General features: G+C 38.6%; 1 protein-coding gene across 1 annotated transcript; it reads right to left on the bottom strand.

Annotated features, from left to right (window-relative positions):
* Positions 1–158: 158 nt before the first annotated feature.
* LOC106133627 (C3 and PZP-like alpha-2-macroglobulin domain-containing protein 8) lies at positions 159–22,067 on the bottom strand. Its single transcript, XM_013333424.2, has 28 exons — positions 21,878–22,067; positions 20,473–20,538; positions 19,925–20,108; positions 19,381–19,559; positions 17,561–17,717; positions 16,712–16,848; positions 15,516–15,843; positions 15,079–15,255; positions 14,575–14,781; positions 11,982–12,134; positions 11,514–11,684; positions 10,956–11,072; positions 10,769–10,820; positions 10,397–10,550; positions 10,096–10,216; positions 9,584–9,767; positions 9,183–9,343; positions 5,989–6,246; positions 5,596–5,735; positions 5,093–5,306; positions 4,407–4,584; positions 3,752–3,885; positions 3,294–3,356; positions 2,455–2,592; positions 2,014–2,186; positions 1,405–1,507; positions 948–1,116; positions 159–540 (listed from the first exon to the last, which is right to left on the bottom strand). Exons 2-28 carry the CDS (start codon positions 20,535–20,537, stop codon positions 323–325), a joined length of 4,335 nt encoding a protein of 1,444 aa, XP_013188878.2. The 5' UTR covers position 20,538; positions 21,878–22,067; the 3' UTR covers positions 159–322.
* Positions 22,068–23,047: the final 980 nt, after the last annotated feature.

Below are 23,047 nucleotides of genomic sequence, written 5' to 3'. Positions count from 1 at the left end.
CTTAATGGCCTAATATTAAAAGATGTATTTTAATTCGGCATCGACATACAATTTATTAGATCCTCCTGTTCTAAATAATTTACAATATCACATTAGTTTATATTAATATTACAATAATGCTCTTAAGTATGGCAAGGTCCTTAAATTTTGACTATACATACTTTACTTTTACATTTTGGTCCTTGCATAACTTTTACACGATTAAAGTATCGTGAAATGGTCGACACGTCTACAGATGCTCAGTTTAGTATAGATAACTATAGCGTAGTGTCTCTCAGAGTAAGTCTATGAGGCCCCTCATGTAGCGTCATGTAAACTGCGGCTATCGCATCGTGAGTAGAGTGAGGCCGATAGTTAACACTAATAATATCGGTTGGTATTCGACTTGAGTGGCGGCGTCGGGTGCGGCCCGCGCGCGGCCGGGCGCGGCGGCGCGCTGCGACGCGGCGGCGCCACACGCGCGCGCGCACGACGCCCACTCGCGGCACACGTCGCACGCGCTGCTCGCTAGCGGCTGGTAGAAAACGCGTGCGCGGTGACCTAAGGAACAGAAGACATTTGATTTCTAGATAGCTTGGTAGTAGACATTTTTCTGACAGATAAGGACTGATAACTCAATTTAGATTTACAAATAATTTTTCTAATGGATTGTAAATTGTTTGAAGATGAATAAGGAAGAATAAGGTATTAGGTGTATTGAAGAAAAAAGTTTTAATTAAATACATAAGAAAGCTACATCAGAAACAGTGGAACGGGGTTGTTTTTAAAAAGAAAAGGCATTCAATCAAAGGGGACAATTTTATTTTATTTTCGGCTACCACAACGTTTAGATTCGGCCTCAATCAAATAAAAATAAAAAGTTACTATTTTCAAGAACCGGGCTGTATTTAGGTTTGGATATTATTAAAAAACATCGCAAATGGTAAGATACGAGAAGAAAAGCTTACTCGAGTCATACAAGTCCTCCAGCGTGGCCCAGCCCGGTCGTTGCCTGGCAGCGGGCACGACGCGCGGCGCGGCGAGCGTGGCGCAGCGCTCGCCGCGGGCCGCGCGCAGCCACGCCGACACGCGCGCCCCGCCGCGTGACAGTCGCGCCGTGGACACGTGACGCGCCGCCTGGTATTATGTTACACGATAGAATTTGTGACGTCATAATAGTATTATATGAATGTACAGTACAGTCGCTTGTAAGGGAACTTGATGCTCTCTCTCTCTGATTTTAGTTTGTATGAAAAGGGGTAAATTTTTTAAGCAGGAGTACGACTTGCTAATCTCTGAAACTTTTGATTGGATTTCAATCCATAGTTACATGAATAGTTGTTATAATCTATTAGTAGGGTTAAATAGAAGTTTTAATTTGTATCTATGATACATTTAATTTTATTAAAGAAAAATATTAAATACCGTTAATTCCGTCAGTGTGTTTATATCCGCCAAATACCCTGTAGGCAACTGGACTGTGAGGAGAGCTAACCCACTCTCTGTTTCATTGCCTTGTGGCACAAACCTGTAAAAAAATTAATGATGGAGAAAAGTTATAAATAATACCGCACTAAAATTTCGACTAGTTAAGTAATTATAACTTTGTCTATAACTAAATATCTAGATAAAAATAAGCTTTGTCTAGTATTATCAAACATTGGTTGTTATTATCAATTGGATATTATGCCCTTAATGCTGTAGATGCAACCTTTGCACCACGGCTTAATGTTTACATTTATATAGTTAAGAGAAGAAGAATCTACAAATATACAGTCACGACTTTATCTCTTGCGGGATAGACAGAGCCAACGGTCTCGAAAAGACTGAAAGGCTACGCGCTGTACGGCTTCATGATGGAATAGAGATTCAAATAGTGATAGGTTGCTAGGCCATGGCCTACAAGAATCTCAAGTTTATAAGTCACGATAGTCTCGTCTCCTTTTACAACATCCATGGGTAAGACGTGGAGTGGTCTAATTCTAAAGTGCCGGCAACCACACGGCACGTCACCTTACGAGAAATAAATCTCACCCGATGCAAATAGATAGTTGCAAGCGATAAGTGGTGGAGACTTGGTCGACGCGCGGGTCGAGCGTGAAGCGCGGCCACGCGGCCGTCACGTTGGTGTCGCCGCGCGCCCACAGCCCCAGCACGCCCGCGCCGCGCCCTTCTGTCACGCCGCTCGCCGACCGACCCGTGCGGATCTGACACAATACAGGGATCACCATACAGCTCTAAATATAATTTTCAACATATAGTTTAACCATTGTTGGGTATAGCTATAAAATTCTAAGAAACTACTTCGGCCGTGCCTTTTAAAGCCGTAGTTTTAAATCGAAGGTTTGAAAAGGAATGTAATTTATTCCGCTGGTTAAACTTGCGGTTTTGGTTGACAGAATTACGACGTCACGTCCATTTGATCTTGAAAATTTATCTATTTTTATTGCAATGAAAGTTTAAATTGATGCTTACCTGTTGATTCTGTATTATAAAGGCGTTGCTGTCCATGATTTGGAATTGCCTAGTTTCTTCGGTTCCCGTCACATTTACAGATATGCGTAGCTTCGTCGATGTCCTTGTCATCTCGGCGTATTTGGCTAAAGCGTCAATCTGAAAAATTATATTAGTATTAATGAACTGCCATTTCATTAGAATATTTTTTATTTAATTTTTATAAATGCGAGTTGCGCATAAATGCACAGATTCGAATCCCACCTCGGCCATGTACCCATGACTATTTTCGGAGATATCTACAACAGTTTGAATACTAACGATGCTCTTACGGCGAGGAAAATCTGCATTCAGGCAACTGGATGTGTGATCATCCAATTCAGGTTAGGTTTTCCTGCAAAGGTTGCGGAGGCTAGATGGGAGTCGCTTTGTGTAAAAACTTACTCAATCTAGGATCCATGGTCAAAAGCATACCCCGGGCTCCTCTCCAGAGAGGTGAGAATAGAACCAAGACTAAAGCCAGGAGGAATAGATTATGTACTTAATTTTTCATTCGAATATTCTTGAATTCTTCTTGCAAGAAGGCAAACTTCCTGGCTAAAGAATATTGATACAATAATGGAACAATGAGCCCGCATTTATAAGCATTTTGCGCAGCTATTCTACGTCAAAGTACAAATAGCTTTTATGCATAACAATAATTATTAACAATTGTATTGTAATGTCCTTATATCGCTGCTATACATTACAATTGTTACGATAAAAGTAAAAGGAAGTGAAATCTCTTAAAACTGAATGTGGCGTATAGTTAATAAAGCATGATGTAATTACACCCTGCCAGGGAGAACGTTTGTACTCACGACATCAGGGTCGGGATCGGCCGGTCTGGCAGCCTGCAGAAGCGCCCTCGCTACAGAGGTTGCCTAAAAATAATAAAATATAACTTTATTGCCTTTAAGGACCACAGAACAGAACAAAGATTTATACAGTACAGATAAACTGTACCTACTATACAACACAAATACATATTATACATACATATGGTTACGTCTATACCTTGCGGGGTAGACAGAGCCAACAGCCTTGAAAAGACTGAATCTGACGTTCAGCTATTTGGCTTAATGATAGAATTGAGATTCAAATAGTGACAGGTTGCTAGCCCATCGCCTAAAAAAGAATCCCAAGTTTGTAAAACCTATCCCTTAGTCGTCTTTTACGATATCCATGGGATAGAGATGGAGTGGTCCTATTCTTTTTTGTATTGGTGCTGGGAACCACACGGCACATATAACACAAATAGAAGACAAAATACAGATACCTGGTCCTCGAGCCGCGCCAGCATCAGCGCTTGCAGTCCGTGTGCGGCTGTGTTGGCTTCCAGGGTGTTATCCCGCAGCCAAGGGTTACGCCACTCTGACCCAGAGAGCTTCCGAGACCAAAATAACGTTGAACCTGAGAATTGTTTATTATCATTTTAATGGTCTGTTTGTATGAACAGGATGGTTATGATTATCCAAATTAAAATAAACGCGAATGTGACTTTTTTGTTCTTATTTTAATGAAAGTTACCTATTTGAAAAACACTTTTAACTTAACTGAAGTACTTAAAAACAATTTCATATTGGAACATTCTTGCAATCTGTAAAATTTGAGATGGGGTAATGTGCCTGACCATTCAAAGCGAGTTCAACTTGCAAAAGCCTTAAAATGTTTTTCATTTTCATATCCAAGGAGTGTTTAGAAAAGTTGTGCTCTTGTATAGTGTGCCACCTGTTTCTTGAAAAAAATAATTCTTTTATCGTTCTGACTAGATAGGCACATAAGAACGGTCTATTCCACAGTACCACTGAGTTTTACCATGGTGGAACAAGTGAGAGAATTTTATCGCAGTAGTTCAATTGGACTAGCGACACTAAGGAAATCGTCTCAATTGGGCTATTTAAAAAGGAAGTTGTCCCAACTGGGTAACGCACCTGAGCTGTTAACATACTGGTCCATCATCTGCAGCGCCAGCTTGGCTTGCGGATGCTGTGCCACGGCCAGAGCATGCGCAGTCACCGCCAGCGTGTAGGCGTCTAGCGACGGGGATAGCCCTTGTGAAAGAAAGTCGGCTGCATTGTCGATGTTGCTCTTGTATAATATATCGCCACCCTAATGAAAATATCGATATATTTAAACGAACTATCCATACTAGATTAAACTCTTAAAATACCTATATTTATTGTGATCACTTCTTGAAATTTGGAACTGTTACGTGAGAGATTGACTCTTCTCCGTCTCACCATTACAGTGTATATAAATTTTGTATTAGATTCTAAGCTGTTAGCAACAAAACATAGCTATAATTTAAATTGATCCCTGTAATCTAATGGACATAAGCAAGTCTTGACAGTCTTTTCAGCATTAGCAGGTAGGTAGCGCTTTTGTTCTTAAACTAGCCGACATTCATATGAAGAAGAGGTAGATAACTGTCTACTGCCGGGAACCACAATGCTTGAAGATAGTACGAGTAAGTTATTTTTGATGGCTTTAAGCTTGCGCTCTCGGGTCTGTGCCGGGGTGAGGCACTAGCCGCCGTGTGACATTTGCCTCGCCGTCAGCCAGCGCGACACCCAGCGGCACGGTACTGTTGCAAGCGGGTACGATAAAGCAAACATACCCTAGCTTGTTGTAACGCCAACAGCGCGTGTGCTGTATTCGGTATCTCAGCTTGCGCTCTGGGGTCGGTGCGGAGGCTCGCGGGTGTGGGGCTCCAGCCGCCGCGCGGGAGCTGCCGGGCCGCCAGCCAGCGCGCCGCCGCCGCGCCCGCGCGCGGGGACACCGACACGTGGCGGGCACAGCGGGACAACCAGCGGCACGATATTGACGTCATGCTGCAAACGGGTACAACGTTCATAATACATATTACCTATCTATGTATTTATGTATCCAATACTAATATATCAAGAGTGTTAAAAATATAGGGATACGAAAACGTTAACGGGCCAAGTTTTGGTTTAATACTCATTAAATTTAATAAGTACCCTATAAAAACCGCGGAATAGTAAGTCCGACAAAAATCGGACTTATCCTAATTCCGATTTTATGGGGTATATTTTAGGAGTTAAATGAAATACCATTAATGTTAATCGGCAATATCTCAAGCTGTTTTTGGAAACTTACTAAACATCTCCGCCATCTTCACTATCGCTGAACGTAGCAAAGGAGCCATCCTTTTGCCTATATGCCATGAGTCTCTGAAAGCCTGTTTGGACTTGCGCGCGCGCATCATTCACAATTGGCAAGTCGTCCCTCTCTGTCGCCTGTACATTAAAAGGAAGAAAACACTAGAAAATTCAAATCAAGAAATTGCTTTCATAGAATTTTAACTAATTTAAGACTGTAAATTAAACAAGGTAGTGACGTGATGAGCAACTGATGGTGGTGACACCCTTACGCCCATTTTGCATCTAAATCCTGATTTTTTGTAATCTTATTGAATTTCGTTTTCTCTGCCTTGCTATCACATTTTCTGAAATTTGATTTGTTAAAAGCACATCTCTATAGTCAACATACCTGTAAATAATCTAAGAGTATACAAGCTTTCGCCAAAGGTCTTAGTGCGTGCGGTGGCGACGCAGCGGGCATGGGGTCGAATCCCAGTTCGCGTTCGTTCGGGTCGTTCAAAACAGCGGCTACAATATCACCGCCGGCTTGTAATAAGGCTGGCCCTAGTTTCGTGCCGGCTTTAGGTTGTAAAGTAGCATTGGCGCGGGCAATGCCTCGTCGAGCGTCTAGGAGTTCCCAAGACCATACAGTTTCTTCATAGCCATCCTGTATAAGATAAATTATTCAGGTTACGTTAGACTGTTGAACTTGATGATTAAAGGTAATGCAAGCAAGAATATAGTAGTACATACATACATACATACATAAAATCACGCCTCTTTCCCGGAGGGGTAGGCAGAGACTACCTCTTTCCACTTGCCACGATCTCTGCATACTTCTTTCGCTTCGTCCACATTCATAACTCTCTTCATACAAGCTCGGCGGTTTCGGGTACTTTTGATCTGACCCTTTACCAGGACGTCCTTAATTTGATCAAGATACGTTCGTCTAGGTCTTCCCACTCCGACCTTTCCCTCCACACTCTCCTTGTATATCTGCTTAGTCAACTTGCTTTCATTCATCCTCTCCACATGACCGAACCATCTTAACATACCCTTTTCTATTCCTGTAACTACATCTTCTTTCACATCACAACATTCCCTTATCACGCTGTTCCTTATCCTGTCACTCAATTTCACACCCATCATACTCCTTAACGCTCTCATTTCCACTGCATTTATTCTGCTTTCATGCTTCTTTTGCCATACCCAACTTTCACTCCCATACATTAATGTCGGGACCAACACGCCCCTGTGCACAGCCAGTCGAGCCTTTTTGGATAGTTTCTGACTGCTCATAAAGGCATGCAAAGCTCCATTCACCATGTTCCCCGCGTTCACTCTCCTTTCAATATCACTATCATACTTGCCATCTGATGTAAACTTTGATCCTAGATATACAAACTCTTTCACTTGCTCCACTTTTTCTCCTCCAATCAAAATATTACATGCTGTCATTTCTTTCTCCATTTCAAAAACCAGTGTTTTAGTTTTACTTACGTTCACTTTCATTCCTTTCTCTTTTAAAGCTTCATGCATACAGTTTACCATCTCCTGTAACTCCTCCGCTGATGACGCCAGTATAACCTGATCGTCGGCATAGAGCAGACATTTGACGAGTAACTCATTCATCCTTAATCCACTTTTAGACTCTTTCAAATCTGTCAAACAGCTATCCATAAATAGGTTGAACAGCCACGGTGACGCAACACATCCTTGCCTAACGCCTTTCTCAATCTTAAACCACTCAGTGTGCGCTCCGTTTATCCTGACACAAGCACTCGAATCCTCATATAAGGATTTCAGTGCTCGTATTAAGAGACTGCTCACCCCATGCATAGAAAGTGCTGACCACAATTCATTCCTCTCAACTCTGTCATAGGCCTTTTCCAGATCTACGAATGTGCAATAGACTTTTTGACTCTTGGCCAAAAACTTTTCGGCTATGCACCGCAAGGAAAAGACCTGATCAGTACATCCCATTCCCTTTCGAAATCCCGCTTGAGCATCCCATATTTTGTCATCAGTTTCATTCCTGACTCTATTAATCAATACCTTAGCATACAATTTGCCGACGACGCTAAGCAGGCTTATACCACGATAATTTTTGCAGTCCAGCTGTGACCCTTTTCCTTTGTAAAGTGGCACGATAACAGCCTTACACCAATCTTTTGGTACTCGGCCGCTTCTCCAACACAAATTGAAAAGGCAGTACAACTGACTAGCTACTACGCCTTTTCCTGCTTTAAGCATCTCGACCGACACTCTATCACACCCAGCAGCCTTTCCCGCTTTCATACTCTTAAGTGCTTCCACAATTTCGAACATTTCAATTTCGCCTTCCATCTCATTCTCTTTTTCTTCGCTATAGCAGAAATCTTTCTTATTTCCTTCCTTTTTTTCAAATAAACTTTCAAAATAGTCCTTCCATATCTTTAGTACACATTCTTCTCCTTTCACAACGCTACCATCCTGGCATCTGATCCTAGTCAGCTCTCTGGTTATAGTATTTCCTCGGGCTGACCTTACGGATTTCCAGAATACTTTCAGATTTGACTGAAAGTCTTCTGATAGCCTTTTATCAAAATCCTCTTTATACTCTTCTTTCTTTTTAATCACAGCTTTCTTAACCAAATCTTTCATTTTCTTATATTCCTTACGTGCTTCATTCACATCTTCATCTATAACCTCTTGCATTCTTAAGTTAGCTTTTGCTGCTAACAAATCCAGCCATGCTTTCTTCTTTAATCGCACAAGTTCTTGCACATCTTTACTCATCCACGCATTTTTGTGATTTTTTCCTTTCCTTCTTCTACTTACACCACACACTTCAACAGCTACTTTCACAATTCTTTCTTTAAATTCCTTCCATCCATCTTCAATATCGCTCATTTCCTCTAAATCTTCAAATTCATCCTTCAGTCTATTAATATACTTCTTACCTACATCCATATCTTGCAAATTTTCTACTTTTACTCTTTCCAAAGCGCTGGTTTGCTCCCTTACCCTGTGCCGCCAGCGATTGAAGATACCCCTTATCCGGGATATCACCAGTAAATGGTCCGAGTCAATGCCAGCACCGCGATATGCACGGGTATCCAGCACTTTGTTCTTCAATCTTTCATCTACAATCACAAAGTCTATCATACTTTTTAAAATACCTTCCACTCTTGTGTAGGTGTGGATCTCTTTATGTTGAAACATTGAGTTCGACACAAAAAGATCCCACTCTAGACAAATTTCTAATACACTTCTTCCATTTATCATTCACCTTTTCGTCACCAAACGTAGTACCTGTAATAATACTACGACTGTAAGAGGATAAAAGGAAAAATCTGTACAATCAGACAATACTTAGGTAGGTGTAATTGTTGAGTAGGTGAGACGGGACTCGCTTTGTTTCAAATCTTGACTAACCCAATCCAGGATCGTGGTCACAGATGCACTCTGGAGTCTCCAGAGACATGAAGACGAACCAAGACTTACGCCAGCAAGATGATGAATATCTTACAGGTACAGGTATACGAATTGCTTACAAAGAGATTTATTCTGTTGTTTAACGCGTGTTCATTCGTGCATGATCCATTTATAAATCAATTATACCTTGACATCGATAATGCGGGACAAAGAGTCGGAGACGCCATTGCCACTGGCTTCAATGAGGACAGAAGCTTGTCCCGTGCGCACCACCGTCACCAGGAAAGCGGTGCTGGCAGAGCCTCGCGCTGGAACCATCACGCGGAGACGACGGAACAATTCGATTTCTGTGGACAAACCATCTTATTATAGCAATAGATTCGGAAATTTTTATAGTTAATTTCTATAGTGGGAAAAAACCTAATATACATCATTATTTGATGAATTCGTACAGTAAAGCGGGCCTAGGCGATATCAGGGCCAATTGTTCTGTAAAAAAATCTGTAAACCACTAAAGGTGAGGCGACACAAGTATACATAGATTACAGTCTCAAAGTGTTCATGAACTCAGTCAGAGAGGATCTTACTTTTAGCAGAATCAATATCATTATCAAGTGGTTCGAACTCGAAGTACTGGTCGGAGTTGTAGAAGGTGACTTCTACCGAGGTGTCCACGGTGAGGGTACTCTTCAGAACCACCACCGCAGCCAGCGTCTCTCCGCGTTGCATGCTCTCGGGCAGTTCTGCCGAGATGGACAGTGGAACTTGCACCTGGAGTCAAGTTTTTATCAGGATTAGGTGGAAAAATGCGTTACACGTTTTTTAAGGAAGTTATATTTAGAAACAGAACTGTAGGTGGATTCAAGCATAAGGAATAATATGAAAATAAGTAAATTCTTAATTTGAGATTCTTCTTTTAGGCAAAGTACTAGCAACATGTCGCTATCTGAACCTAAGTTCCATCACCTAGTCATCCAGTTGAACTTGGCCTTAGTATTTTCGAGACTACTATAAATATGTAGTATAGGTTTATATATGGAGATGATTATTTTTCCTCTTATTTATTTTAAGAGGCGTTTTATTTTCATTTTCAATTCACCTGGAAGTTCTGTGGTGAAGCCAGTCCCAGCCCGAGATTGGGGTCGACTGCGATTGCTCCAACGGTGAGGTCGACGGAGGACGGTGGCGCGCGACGCTCTATGGAGCCAGCTCCGTCAAAACTGTAAAACAAAAAGAAATGAGATAAAATGTAATTTGGATCATAAAAATATGATTAAGGTTGACTTAGTCTTATTCCAATTTCTATAGTTCACAGTAAATCTACTACGATGGATTGATAGTAATACAGACTTAAATGAGTATTCCGAAAGAGGTGATATGCCAAAAATATAACACCATACCCTAGAGTGAGGTTGGAGAAGGCCCATGTTGGTAGCGGGCTGACGACGGGGAGGTAGTAGCGCGGCGCGGGCGGCGGCGGCAGGCGGCTGAAGGCGTAAGGTCCGGCCAGCGGGGGGCGAGTAGCTGTCTCTGGCTCCGGTTCCAGTGCTCCAACTACAAATATCGGTCGGTGTATAACTACATACCGTACGTATCATATAAATCGTTCAAAAAACTGTCTAGGATGAATTAATCTAGGTCTTGTCTTTTTTACGGACTTTCACCTGGCTGGAAAATTACAAGTTGTGGCTGACAAGCGGTATAAATATCGACATTCTTCAATAGGGTTTGTAAGTAGTTAATAGTAAATAGAGCAGATACTCGCCACTTACTTTTGTCATTTTGGATGATCAGCCCATCCGTCAATATCACCACTCCTGCATTCTGAAATGAATGAAAATTTTACATATGGAATTAAGATTTTTTAGAAGAGAAAAGAAGGCAGGTACTTTATTATTCGGTTACATAAATAAATTGCAAAAATGGCCTTGGTGTTACATAATATATTGCAAAACATACTGTAAAGACATCTCCAGACGTGTATCCTCCCAAGTCCGCTCCTACCCCGGGCAAATGATCTTCATTTTTAAACAAAGCATGTTTGAGTCCGCTGAAGCTTTCCACTTCTCGTTCGATCTGAAATAGATGCGTCTATATTAGATACGAAAACAATATTGGCATACCGAAGATTAATATTGTTGCTGAAAATGAAGTAAAATTAGAACGAATTAAACGTAAATTATGTAAAAGGCGGTTGATACATTTTGTGGGAATACGAAAACAATATTGGCATACCGAAGATTAATATAGTTGCCGAAAATTAAGTAAAATTAGAACGAATTAAACGTAAATTATGTAAAAGGCGGTTGATAAATTTTGAGGAAATAAAGGGAATTTGTTTGTAAAAAGTAGGTCATGGTTACTTCGGACTATTTGACACAAAAATTCATCATGCGCGTTCGTGCGGTTTAATAGTGAAAGGCTTATAGACAGACTATCACAGCTCAGTGGATGTATTTATAATATTAGGACGGATTTCAGACTAAGTATGTGAATCTACTGTAGGTAGGAATTTACCGTGTGCATATCGATCCCACTGCCAAGCCCGTCTTTATTGGCGACGCCGGCCGCGATGGCGGTGTTGTCAGCCGCTAGCACTCCGACATTGGCACCACTAGAGCCCTGCACTGATAGAGACACCAGGCTCTTGGGCCGGTAGCTGGTGGCTGTTGGTGGCAGCACGGACACCTTAGAATAATAAGATAAATAGAATCATCATAACTTCATGCCAAATGAACGATAACTTGTCGTTTGGCCTGCAATATATTATTGCGACATTTAGAGATTGTGCAACAGGTCATATTTGAACCGTTCGTTGACGGAGAGGCAGAAAGTCCATTCTTCCGTTGAAAAGTCATGTCGGCTGATTGGCCGAGGTCATAAAACAAGAATGGTTCGTAGGTCAAAAGACCTAAGAAGACCAGTTCGGACTAAAACTCGGATACACTGTCATCTATATGGTGTGAAGTTCTTACAACAATGTACCTTATGCTGCAACAATTTGTGTTGCGGAGCGAGCACAGCGGCCGCCAGCAACGTGTTGTCCAAACGCGGTCGCCACGCTAGCAGCACGCAGCCCGGCGACATGTCGCGGGACACCGCCGCTGCGATGTCCACGCTGACACGGGCCGGGCTCAGCTGGAAATATTTTTATTAAATTGGTATATACTATAACTTATTATAGAAATAAAAAGGAGGTCTATATTGTAGATCCTAACTTTATCGACAAACCGCTAGTTGTTCGATAAGGAATCTGGTAAATTAGTTCCCGATAGTCAAGGGGTGAGTTTCAGATAGATATATTCAATATCTATCTGGAGTAAGATAGTCTAACTATGTCTATGTTAGACATGATAGTCTAAGGATGTCCAAAAATTTCCGTGAGAACAGAAGTACCTAAACGGGATTATTTTGTTTAACGAAATGCAAATAACACAATCGCCTCCGCTTATTTGTATACAGTATGAAAGGCGCCTAATTGAATTAAAAAAAACTAAAAAACTACGCTTTATTGCTAATCAAACTAAAAAATAGAAAATAAAATTTAAAGACAAAGGAATTATAAAACAGTAGTAGCAAGTCGAACAATCGGTTATAGTCAATTACCTCCGATTAAAATTATAACAAAATTAAATTTATAAACAAAACAATTGAAATCTGAGTAAAAAGCGTGGGGTGCCTGATGTAGTAAATATTAAAATCATTCTATTAGCATATATTTATGACAAGAGAGTTATGAAAATGAAGTAAAATGCACCCCACGCTTTTTACTCTGATTTAAATTGTTTTGTTTATAAATTTAATTTTGTTATAATTTTAATCGGAGGTAATTGACTATAACCGATTGTTCGACTTGCTACTACTGTTTTATAATTCCTTTGTCTTTAAATTTTATTTTCTATTTTTTAGTTTGATTAGCAATAAAGCGTAGTTTTTTAGTTTTTTTTAAACTATTATTTATTTTCTATTTTTTAGTTTGATTAGCAATAAAACGCCTAGTTTTTTTATACAATTATTTTTTGGTAGAAGTGTTAACTTCCTACTACTTCTACTACGCTGTATAACTATCTTACTAGAAATGACTTTCGCAACCATGCGCCCATCGCCGGAGGTTTTCACAACTAACTTTCTTAAAGTTATATGTGGCCTGATTGGATTAAATCTCATAATATTCTCATCATCATGATTCTTTTTTAGGCGATGGGCTAGCAACCTGTCACTATTTGAATCTCAATTCTATCTTAAAGCCCAATAGCTGAAGGTGGCCTATCAGTCTTTACAAGACTGTTGGCTCTGTCTACCCCGCAAGGGATATAGACGTGATTATATGTATGCATGTATGTATGATGATTGTTAAACCCAGTTGAAAAGAATTTTATAGTGATAAATCACTGTTAATAATATTTTTGACTATCCAGCAAACATAACAATTTTCGATTGTGGCCTTGCCAGGAATCAAACCACAAGATTAAGAGGCAGATTGATACAGGAACAAAAATATTTCAAACATACCTCCACTGCCTTTACAACCAGGAACGCAACAATGTTTATCTGAAGACATCGTGGCACTTTTGTAGTAAAATCTGTCTTTCACAAAAACAAACACAAACTTGGGACTCCTATCTCAAATAATCAGGTACTTTTTACAGGAGTCCTATCTCAAAATATCTGCACAACACAGTGAACACAGTCAGAGTCCAATCTCAGATGATAAAATCACACGAATATCCGGAAGAACAAAGCTCGACTCAACGGAAGATTCCAAACTCCAAATAACGACAAGTTATCAGCACAAAACAAAGTGCAAATAGGTAAATACACAGGCACCGGTAAAAAAACAGAAAGAAAGTTTACAGGTGTTAGAATCGAATTCAAAACTTATTGCAAAACTTATTTTACATAAATAAACAAACTGTCACTCATTTTCCAAGCGAGTATTACAGTGTTGCTATTATAAATATGCAAAAGTTACATAATGTTAATTCAAGAATCGCATTAATATGTTAAATACGTATTAAATATCGCAAAGTTCTGTAGGTAGTAACTTTATTCTTATATTGTTGTAAATTTAGTTGTTCAATTTTCATTTATTACTTTTGTTTTATTACTTATATATTTTTTATTGTTTTAAAATATTCTACTAATTCTACTATTGTTTCTAATGGTAATTCTAAATGGAGCGATGCGATGAAATAAAAAAGCCTCAGGTTAATAGTAACATTATATGGAAATATATTACATCTCTTTTTGGACTCCTTATACGTCAGAACTTCTTGGTTTCTTGTATGGAGATTACTGGCACTGGTGCTATCTCTGTCTCTCTTACTCTCATACGAAGGATCTAAAAATGAATTTATTAATCCTGGCAGTTTTAATAAGGATAATGAGAAACTCTTATCAAAATATTGCATTGTCATCGGTCCTTGATACGTGTGCAAAGTTTCAAGTTGATCAGACGTTTAGAAATCAGTGAAAATTAAGCTCAAAGATTCCGTTACATACATACATACATACATACATACATACATACATACAACCCAAGCTAATAAAAGCGTAGTAAAAATGCAATAGCAATCACCTCCAAAGTCTTCGCTACAAGAATGTCTCCTCGCCCGATGATCACATAGTGCACGAGATCCATAGGCTCAGTGGATGTAATTCTCGCTCGTAATTCGTCTCCCACCGCGGTATCGCGAGTCAGGACTTCCACATTGAGGTGCCGACCTCCGGAGGCCTTGCTACTCGTAATTTGGATAACTCGTTCCGTCACTTCCTTGTATTTTATCTGAAAAAGGAAAGGCCAAGTTCTACGTAATCTTTATTAATAACTCTGTGAACGCGTCGATGTCATTATAAATTCAACAGAACAAAAAGTTGCATGATAGTGAGGTTCGTTGTGGTTTGCTTATGATATTCTTAGCAGCAATCAAATATTCGGAAAAGTTTTTACAATATACAATATGCAATTCACTCATTTTTTATTTACGACAAATAAAATAAGTATTTAGGTAGGTTCATAGAAATGTTCATTTCAGGTCTTGTCTTGTTTTTATCCTCAAAAAACTAGTTATACCAGTCGTACCAGTAAGTTTAGCGTGGAGTTCGCGTGTAGTTCATCCGGGATCAGTGTATACGTTGCCAGGCCCTCACGTAGTGGCACTGAGGTGGTGTTGGGCGGCGCCCCGTCATCCCACAGGCGCTCCACCGTCACCTCCCCGTTTTCTTTCATCACTTGCCCAAGTGAATCCGCTACTTCGATCTGAAATTATGATTTTTCCAACATTGTTGCTGTCAAACAGTGTGCTTTCATATTTTGGTCATGAAATATATATAATCATTTCTCTCTCTTTCTATCATTTCGGAAAACCAAGGATATAGGAAGAGTGAAGATATAACTTTATCAAGTTTCGTGAATAGAACCCTCTGAACTATTAACATCAATAAAAAAAAAAAAACAAAAAACTACAATAATAATATACGCAATACACAACAACTAAGCGTGACAACGTGTGTACTTACCTGAACATTGTACGGCAAATTGGGTTTAAAGTATTCCGGTGCCGAGACTTTCAATCGATAGGGCGCTCGCAACAACAGTACTCTGGACGAAACATTTTGCCTTACGAGCGTATCTTTTTCCTCCAACACGGCTTCGATTACCAACGGCCTGGCCGCGTCTTCTGCGAGGTCAAGGTCAGTTTTAAGGTCGTACACCACCTCGGAGTTGCCGTTAAATTCTACAACTTTCCTTGCAGGTGATGAAAATACTGGTTGTAGTAATCCAGAGAAAAAAACAGCATACGCAGATATTGTTAGCTCCCCTCGCACGGGTAATCCGTTGAAATGTCTGAAAGATAATTCAGTAATTTTGTTATTAAAATATTAAGTTACGTTATTAACTTATGAGTCAAAAAGAACCAACTTGAATTCCAATTGATTTAACTTAAGGTAAACTATTTAATGATATAGAAATAACATAATATATATATATACCTATATATATAAGTCTATTTCCCTTGCGGGATAGACAGAGTCAACAGTCTTAAAAAATTGAAAGGCCATGTTCAAGTTTTGTGGTAATGATCTAAAATAAGAAATTTTGTGTTGAGAAAGTAAGAAAAAACTTTTTCTTACTTTCTCAACACAAAATTTATTATAGGTAGTCTAAATTAGCACAAAAGTCCCGAAATAAACTTTATCGTGACGGGCTTCAATTAGAACCGACGAATACCAATACCAATATTTAAATTTAAAATTGACGCAATATAAATGTAATATTTACCTATTCAAACAGTTTTTATGTACATTGTATATTGTAATAACATTGATGTTCCCGCCTCCAACGTCCATAAAAACCGAGTCTTTGCGATCAAACAATTCCGTTTTTAGCTTCGAGCGCAATTATCTTCACCTTTTGCAATTCCAATAATGAGATTTTGTTATATTGTAATAACTTACTGAAATATGCTATTTGCTTTTTCTGCTTTCAAACGAAAGTTATTAACTTACCTTGCTTAAATTTTTTTCTACGTGATTAGGAAAGCAATATTTTTAACGGACGGAGGAGGCAAGACTCACTCGTCAATTTCTTAGCTTAAACAAGTTCTTATTTTACCTAAACTAAATCAGTTAACAAACGATATATTGAAATAAAAAGAAGTGTGCCTATTTTTTAAAAAGAAAAACACTATTTATAGGTAATATTAGGTACTCACTTCGCCGTGACATTGATGAGGAAGCGACCCTCACTGAACAGTAGTTCCTTCGGCATCTGCATGTCCATATGGAACTTGGGTGTGACGTAGTCGGCCACCAGGATTCGCCGCGAGTACGTCTGCCCACGGACCTCCACCTGCCAGTTGATTTTTTTATGCAAACGGTCTTCATAAAGCATTACCAATCTTTTGAGGTCACGGTAAGAACGTTTTTTCGTTCAAACGTTCACACCTACGTTTACTATTCATTATCGAGTTATTTCCGGTGCAATATGCTTTAGATTTTAATAGTTAATAGCAAAATGATCAAAGTAAATAGCAGGAATCCTTCCTGATTTACAATGTTTCTGCAATGATAATGAAAATTGTACACATGTTCATCGAATAATTACAATTATCGTTTTGTATTTTATATAACAACAGCCATCTTTAAATAGTCTGCACAACCGCGGTTCTATGTGGGCGAGTGTATTCATACATATACCTAAACAATCACAGACGTAATATAATCACGTCTATATCCTTTGCGGAATAGACGGAGTCAAGAGTCTTAATAAGACTGAAAGACCACGTTCTACTATTTGGCTTAAGACGGAATTGACAGGTTGATAGCCCACCACAATCTTATTAAATTAAATCTTAGACTGGAGTTTATTAGCTTTTCCCTTATAAGCCTTTTACGACATCTATGGAAAGGATATGGTGTGGTCGTATTCATAAGTGCCGGTAACCACACGAAAGGGTGAAATAATTAGAAAAATCTTGATTCAACCAATAAAATTTAGTGACTCAAAACCGCCTTATATCTTAAATGCTAAAGAGTGAATTGATTTAAATTGATATCTGTACCTGTATAGTCCATTCCCCAAGAGCTGGCTCATCGCTGAGCTTCACCTGGTTGGTGAAAATGCCCCTGTCCAAGTCCATAGCCGCCCATTCCTGCACTGGCGAGCCGCCAGTGTCCAGGATGCTCACGTCTACCGTCCCGGTCAGGGGTAGTAGGTACCTATCACATAAGATGGTATGATAAATACATAACCCAATATTACCAACTGAGTGTAATACAATGCTATTAGCGTTGTTGTGGTCTTTTGCTGATAAGCACAAGCCTTCGTTTTCTTCTTACATAAATATTTGTATGATGATACAATTATTGCTATAAAATTATTATTTGTTCAAGCCAAATGCCTGGATGAGTTATTTGTAGATAATAAATATTGATGGTGGTTTCTAAAGAATATTAAAATGGCCGAAATAGTAACTTCAGCGAAATCGTACACGTGACCCTTCGAGCAATACTTCGTTCTAATTAAGTAAACCTAGATGAAAGTATAACACTTCAAACCATTGCCTTTATCCTACAGGAGGATTTTCCCTGTGTAGATCTCCTTTAGTTACCTCAAACCATCGAGGTCAACGGCCGCGTCGTAATCATACGTAATCTTACTCGCACCAACTGCTTTGTGTCGGCGCGGGCGCGGCGATGGTAACGAAATCGAAAGTGTCGCTGCCAACTCGGCAGCATCAGGTTGTATTTAATGAACCAGACGCCATAAAATCTCGTCACTAACTACAGAACAGGTTCAATTCTCAGATCCTGGGATTATAACTTTACATATTGCAGTTACAGCTAAATACTTAGACTTGGCATTCAGACTTTGTGAAATATAGTTTCATTACATAGGTAGGTACTTATAATCTTTATAATTTTTACATACGATAATTTTATGGTTGTAGGTATATTAGGAAATTTAATGTAGGTTCGATCAACTTCAATCTACTAAATAAATCAAAAATTAAATATAACATGGTATTATTATGTCTAGCTAAAGTAAGTACATAAAGTCTCTTACACCGTAGATCAATACCAAGATATATGTCTACGTCAATCAAGGTTCTTACGTACAATACTGATAAACATGCAACTTTGCGTGCTAACAAGGTGCAAATGCTAATTGGTGAAGTGCATAATGTATGCAGCTGTCAATCAATACTTATCAGCAGAGTCGGTATTCAAAACAAGTCCAAGTTACATAGACAAACTCACATAGTAAAGGTACATACTCTTTTTTTGGTTGTTCGTCGTTTTGCTTAATTCCAATAATGTTCTTCAGTATCTCGTAACTTTTATATTACTTTCAACAGAACCCGTTGAATAATATGTATATTTATCTTTTTTTTACTTATTTATTATGTTGAAACAAAGTTTCAGATATTTTAAATCTGATGAGAAATCATAACTCTGTATACCTTTTTTCACTCAGATTTAATAAATCACTCAACAGATTTAATATGTTCTTCATTATCAATTCGAGGTTTTATCCTGGATGATTTATTTATCTCTCAATGCAAAAATATAACCAATAAATTACTTAATTCTGCAAAACTAATTTGGCAAAGAAAAAGACATCAACGAACATACATATGTGTTCGTTGATTACTGATACCCTTGATTACATTATTCTTTCATCTTATTCGTTTTGTTCGTGACAATCATTAATTACGTGTTAATTGATGTTTAAAATGGCCTTTAATAGTGAATAGAATATTTCATTTGTTTATGAGCTTTTTAAGCCAGTATTGATAAAAACGTATTTACATGAATGTTTAATTATGTTTACATTGTAATAATTATTGGTATTTTATTGCTGATATGAGATATTACGTACTTGTTTAAAGCGATGACTCTCAGGTTGACGATATCCCCTGGTTTGTAGACCCGTTTGTCTGTTTGCATGAAGACGCAGAAGCTGCGGGGCTGGTAGCTGATGGGCGCGGAGGACGAGAACTGCGGCCCGGAGGTGGAACGGGCCACCAGCGAGTACTGGCCAGGACCAGGGTCGCTGATCTATAGGACCGGATTAGTTCCAAAAATTATTACAGTATTTGGTTAAGCATTATCATCGGAAGTCTAATATTACAACATATACCTGGAATTTAGCATAATTTTTTTTTATGTAAATACATCCTCTGTCCTTGGCCATAGATATTTGCCAATTGTAGATAGATATTTAAGCGCGGCTGAGTACATAGTTACGATATTTATAATAGACTAGTAGAGAGGAATAATGATCTCTTATCTTGTAGATCAATACCAAATGCTTGAAGCATATTAAGAATTTGTATATTTATTTGGTGTAGCCATGGGTTTCGGAGTATCTATCTACTTTTATTACTATTCGAGACATAAAAGAAAAAATCTTTGCAACTTACATCAAACTGTATGTGCCTGGAAGTGGCCGGTGGAACCTGCACTTCCTGGCCCTGTGTGAACTGCTGGCCATTGTCGCTGCGCCCCTCCACTGCTACGTATAGAGTGTATGCGCGGGAGCCTCCAGCCACCGCCACAGTGTACGTGCTGAACGGACGCAGGACTCGGGGTCCGACCACCGATATACTAAAAACCATATTGATATTAAGCATCATCGTTTTTATGGTCTCTATAGGTAATTTAAATAAGTATAGTCTAGTGTAACCACTATTTGATTTTTGCTGAAAATTATTATTCTCTTAGGGTGTACAAAATGCCTTGTTATTGTTAAAACTTGAACAAGTAAGAAATTATGTGACAGGTTGTTTTATACTTAGGTATTCTGTATCAGATTAACTTATTTATTTATTAAAGTTTGTAATAGGCCCATGCCTTTATTGCAAAAAGGCTGCACGGATAACTTTAGTTCTCACAGTCCTGATTTTATTATATGCAAAAGCATGAACATATTATCATTATTATAGAATGTGGTCACTATTAATGAACTTACCATTGTATAGTCGGAGCTATCAAAACTACAATGAGGCAGTACAACTTGCTACTGTGAGTCATCATTCTGAAATAAAAATAACTGAGCATAGCATCATTATATCCGAAGACATAGAACAGACACATTCAGATTGGGTTTGAGATAAACTGCAAAATTTAGCAAAAACAAAGGCGAAGTGAGTTGCAAATTTTTATGATACTTGACTGAATCCCCTTGCTTATAAGCTAGCTAATAAATATATATGTATATTCATCATTCAATTTCGTAATAATATTAAATTTTATAGATATTATTTTATCAATTTGATATCTTATCATTCGATTGAAAATGTACAAAATATTTTTACCAAGCTTTTCTTTACTTCGGTGTTCAACTCTAATAAAAATTATTATTAATGATGATAATAAGGATAATAGATATTAAGGAATTGATTCATCAATTGATTAATTTCAAGAATTTCTCATTTTCATTAGGTTATTATTATTTTAAACCAATTTAGGTGACCGAAAGATTCAGATTTTCCTATATAAGGCACGGCAACAAAATTGTTCTCCCCGCGGGATTTGTATTCGAAACTGTTATACAGGTCACCAGAGCTGTTTTTATTATACGAGTATTAGCTCCGAATATTTGCACGCGAATGTTGTATACGTAATAACAAAAATCGAGCTCGTTCTTTCCTTCGTTTCAGGATGCGAATACTAATATGCTTACTCGTATTTCGGACTCTGGTGTTGCATCTTACATTTCTAATGTTATTATTTTTTACGAATCTAGTTACCTACGAAGTTTATTTAGATTTATTGGTATGAAGGTACTTATTACATTTTTGAAATACATAATAGGTCCATGTGTCACCAAGTCTATTTATTACATATGTATAGAATTCACATAATGTTTACCGCGCCTATTGAGCTCATCGTCCTTGCGACCAGCTTGTCTGACTCACTATGTCAACATTTGCGTTGGCGGAGAAGCCTTTTTGTTAAATATGGTTTCCACCTACATCGCTACATATGGGCATATAGGAATTAAAGTCATCATGAAATCATTGTAAATATGCAAAAACTTTAAAAAATATTCTAAATAGAGAAAGATGGTAAAATAAAACATTAAATAAAATTTAAATGTACGCACACACGATTGCGCTACAATCCCTAGAAGTAAGTATTGCCGGTAGAAACTTTCTCTAGACGGTACCTACCGCGTAAAGCAATGTTTATCTCTCCTCTTACAAAACAATTGCATTACGATCGATTGCGCTTCAAACAAAAAAACTTTCTGTATAATTTATATGGCTTGTGCGTAATGCAAGACTTCGCACGATTTCTACTATGACAATGCGGTTGCACTATTTTATGTTAACTTTAACGAGAGTAAGCACTACCTATGTCTAGATTCTCACCCACAAAATAAAGATTGCTGATAAGCAATCAAAATCCGATTTTTAAATAAACCAGTGGCCTCGGTTGTCCTTCAGTATGTCCATTAACACTTAATCTCATATAACTTAAAACTACTTATATCACAGTTCGTTTCATTCCGATGCACATATCGGCGCGTACAGAGGCAGCACATGGGCCTGCGTGAGATGCAGTCGGGCAACTGAATGGTTGCGGCGGCGCCTACGCAGTCGCGGGTGGGGCGCCGCAAAGCCTTGCGAAAATCCGTCGCCGCTGACCGCGCCGCTGCACCCACTCCACATCCCGTATGCGTAACACTATAACACCTTCAGTTGGTTTGCACAAATGTCCCTATGAGTATCAACTATTTCTATCAGTATCTAGAATCAAGAACTAGCCTTACCCTGCTATGGTCCGGCTGTCGAATTGCAGGTCTATTCTTGTAGCAGGTAACCTATTTGCTATGTATTTTATTTCATAGTTCTAAAGGAGTAACAACAAGATATTATCTGACCGGCTCGATCGGAGCTGTAGAAATATGAATAACTCATAATTCAAGGCCTGTTTATCTAAAAGTAAGACTTAATGGTTAAAAATAAAAGATGTAAATTTAAGATTGTGATAAAGCATAAATAACCAATATCTTAAACCGCAATGTTTCATTCGAACCATTTGCTATGCTAAGCTTTAATGTGAGCCGTATTTATAATCTGGACTGGTCATGCAATTATCTGTGACGTTTACGAGATGCCCGATGCATGGCAGCGGCGGTGCATTCCTGGGAACAAGTTTTGCACAATGAGGCAAGCGGCCGCGTCGTTAGACAGATCGATAGACTGGGCTGATATACTACAAAGATTATACCTGCCTGTTGTGGTAAGCGCAGCGCACCAGAACAAGCGTGCCACTAATTATATATGTACTTACTTCATGCAATTAGATTGGGAATGTTTGTTTATGTATGGATTTTGAATAGAAGAAGCAGAATAAGGTTACTCCTAAACCCTTGTAAAGTATAACTCGTAACGTAACCTTCCATTACGAGTTAGGTACATAAGTCATAATAAATTACATGCATTAAGAAACATTAATCTTGTTTCAGTCTGCTAGGTAGATTGTCAACAATAAAACCAATACTGGTTGATACATATTTTTAATTAAATAAAAATCTA

This window comes from Amyelois transitella, chromosome 2, assembly GCF_032362555.1.
Source record: "Amyelois transitella isolate CPQ chromosome 2, ilAmyTran1.1, whole genome shotgun sequence".
Taxonomy (NCBI): domain Eukaryota; kingdom Metazoa; phylum Arthropoda; class Insecta; order Lepidoptera; family Pyralidae; genus Amyelois; species Amyelois transitella.
Note: the sequence above shows the minus strand (reverse complement) of the source record. Positions and strands in the feature narration are given on the sequence as shown.

Excerpts from the sequence above, each read along its gene's own strand:
- LOC106133627 (XM_013333424.2), bottom strand. The coding sequence starts at position 20,537 with ATGATGACTCACAGTAGCAAGTTGTACTGCCTCATTGTAGTTTTGATA. Across the intron at positions 10,551-10,768 it reads GATCATCCAAAATGACAAAA|TTGGAGCACTGGAACCGGAG; the intron begins GTAAGTGGCGAG and ends CGATATTTGTAG. Across the intron at positions 541-947 it reads GGAGGACTTGTATGACTCGA|GTCACCGCGCACGCGTTTTC; the intron begins GTAAGCTTTTCT and ends TCTGTTCCTTAG.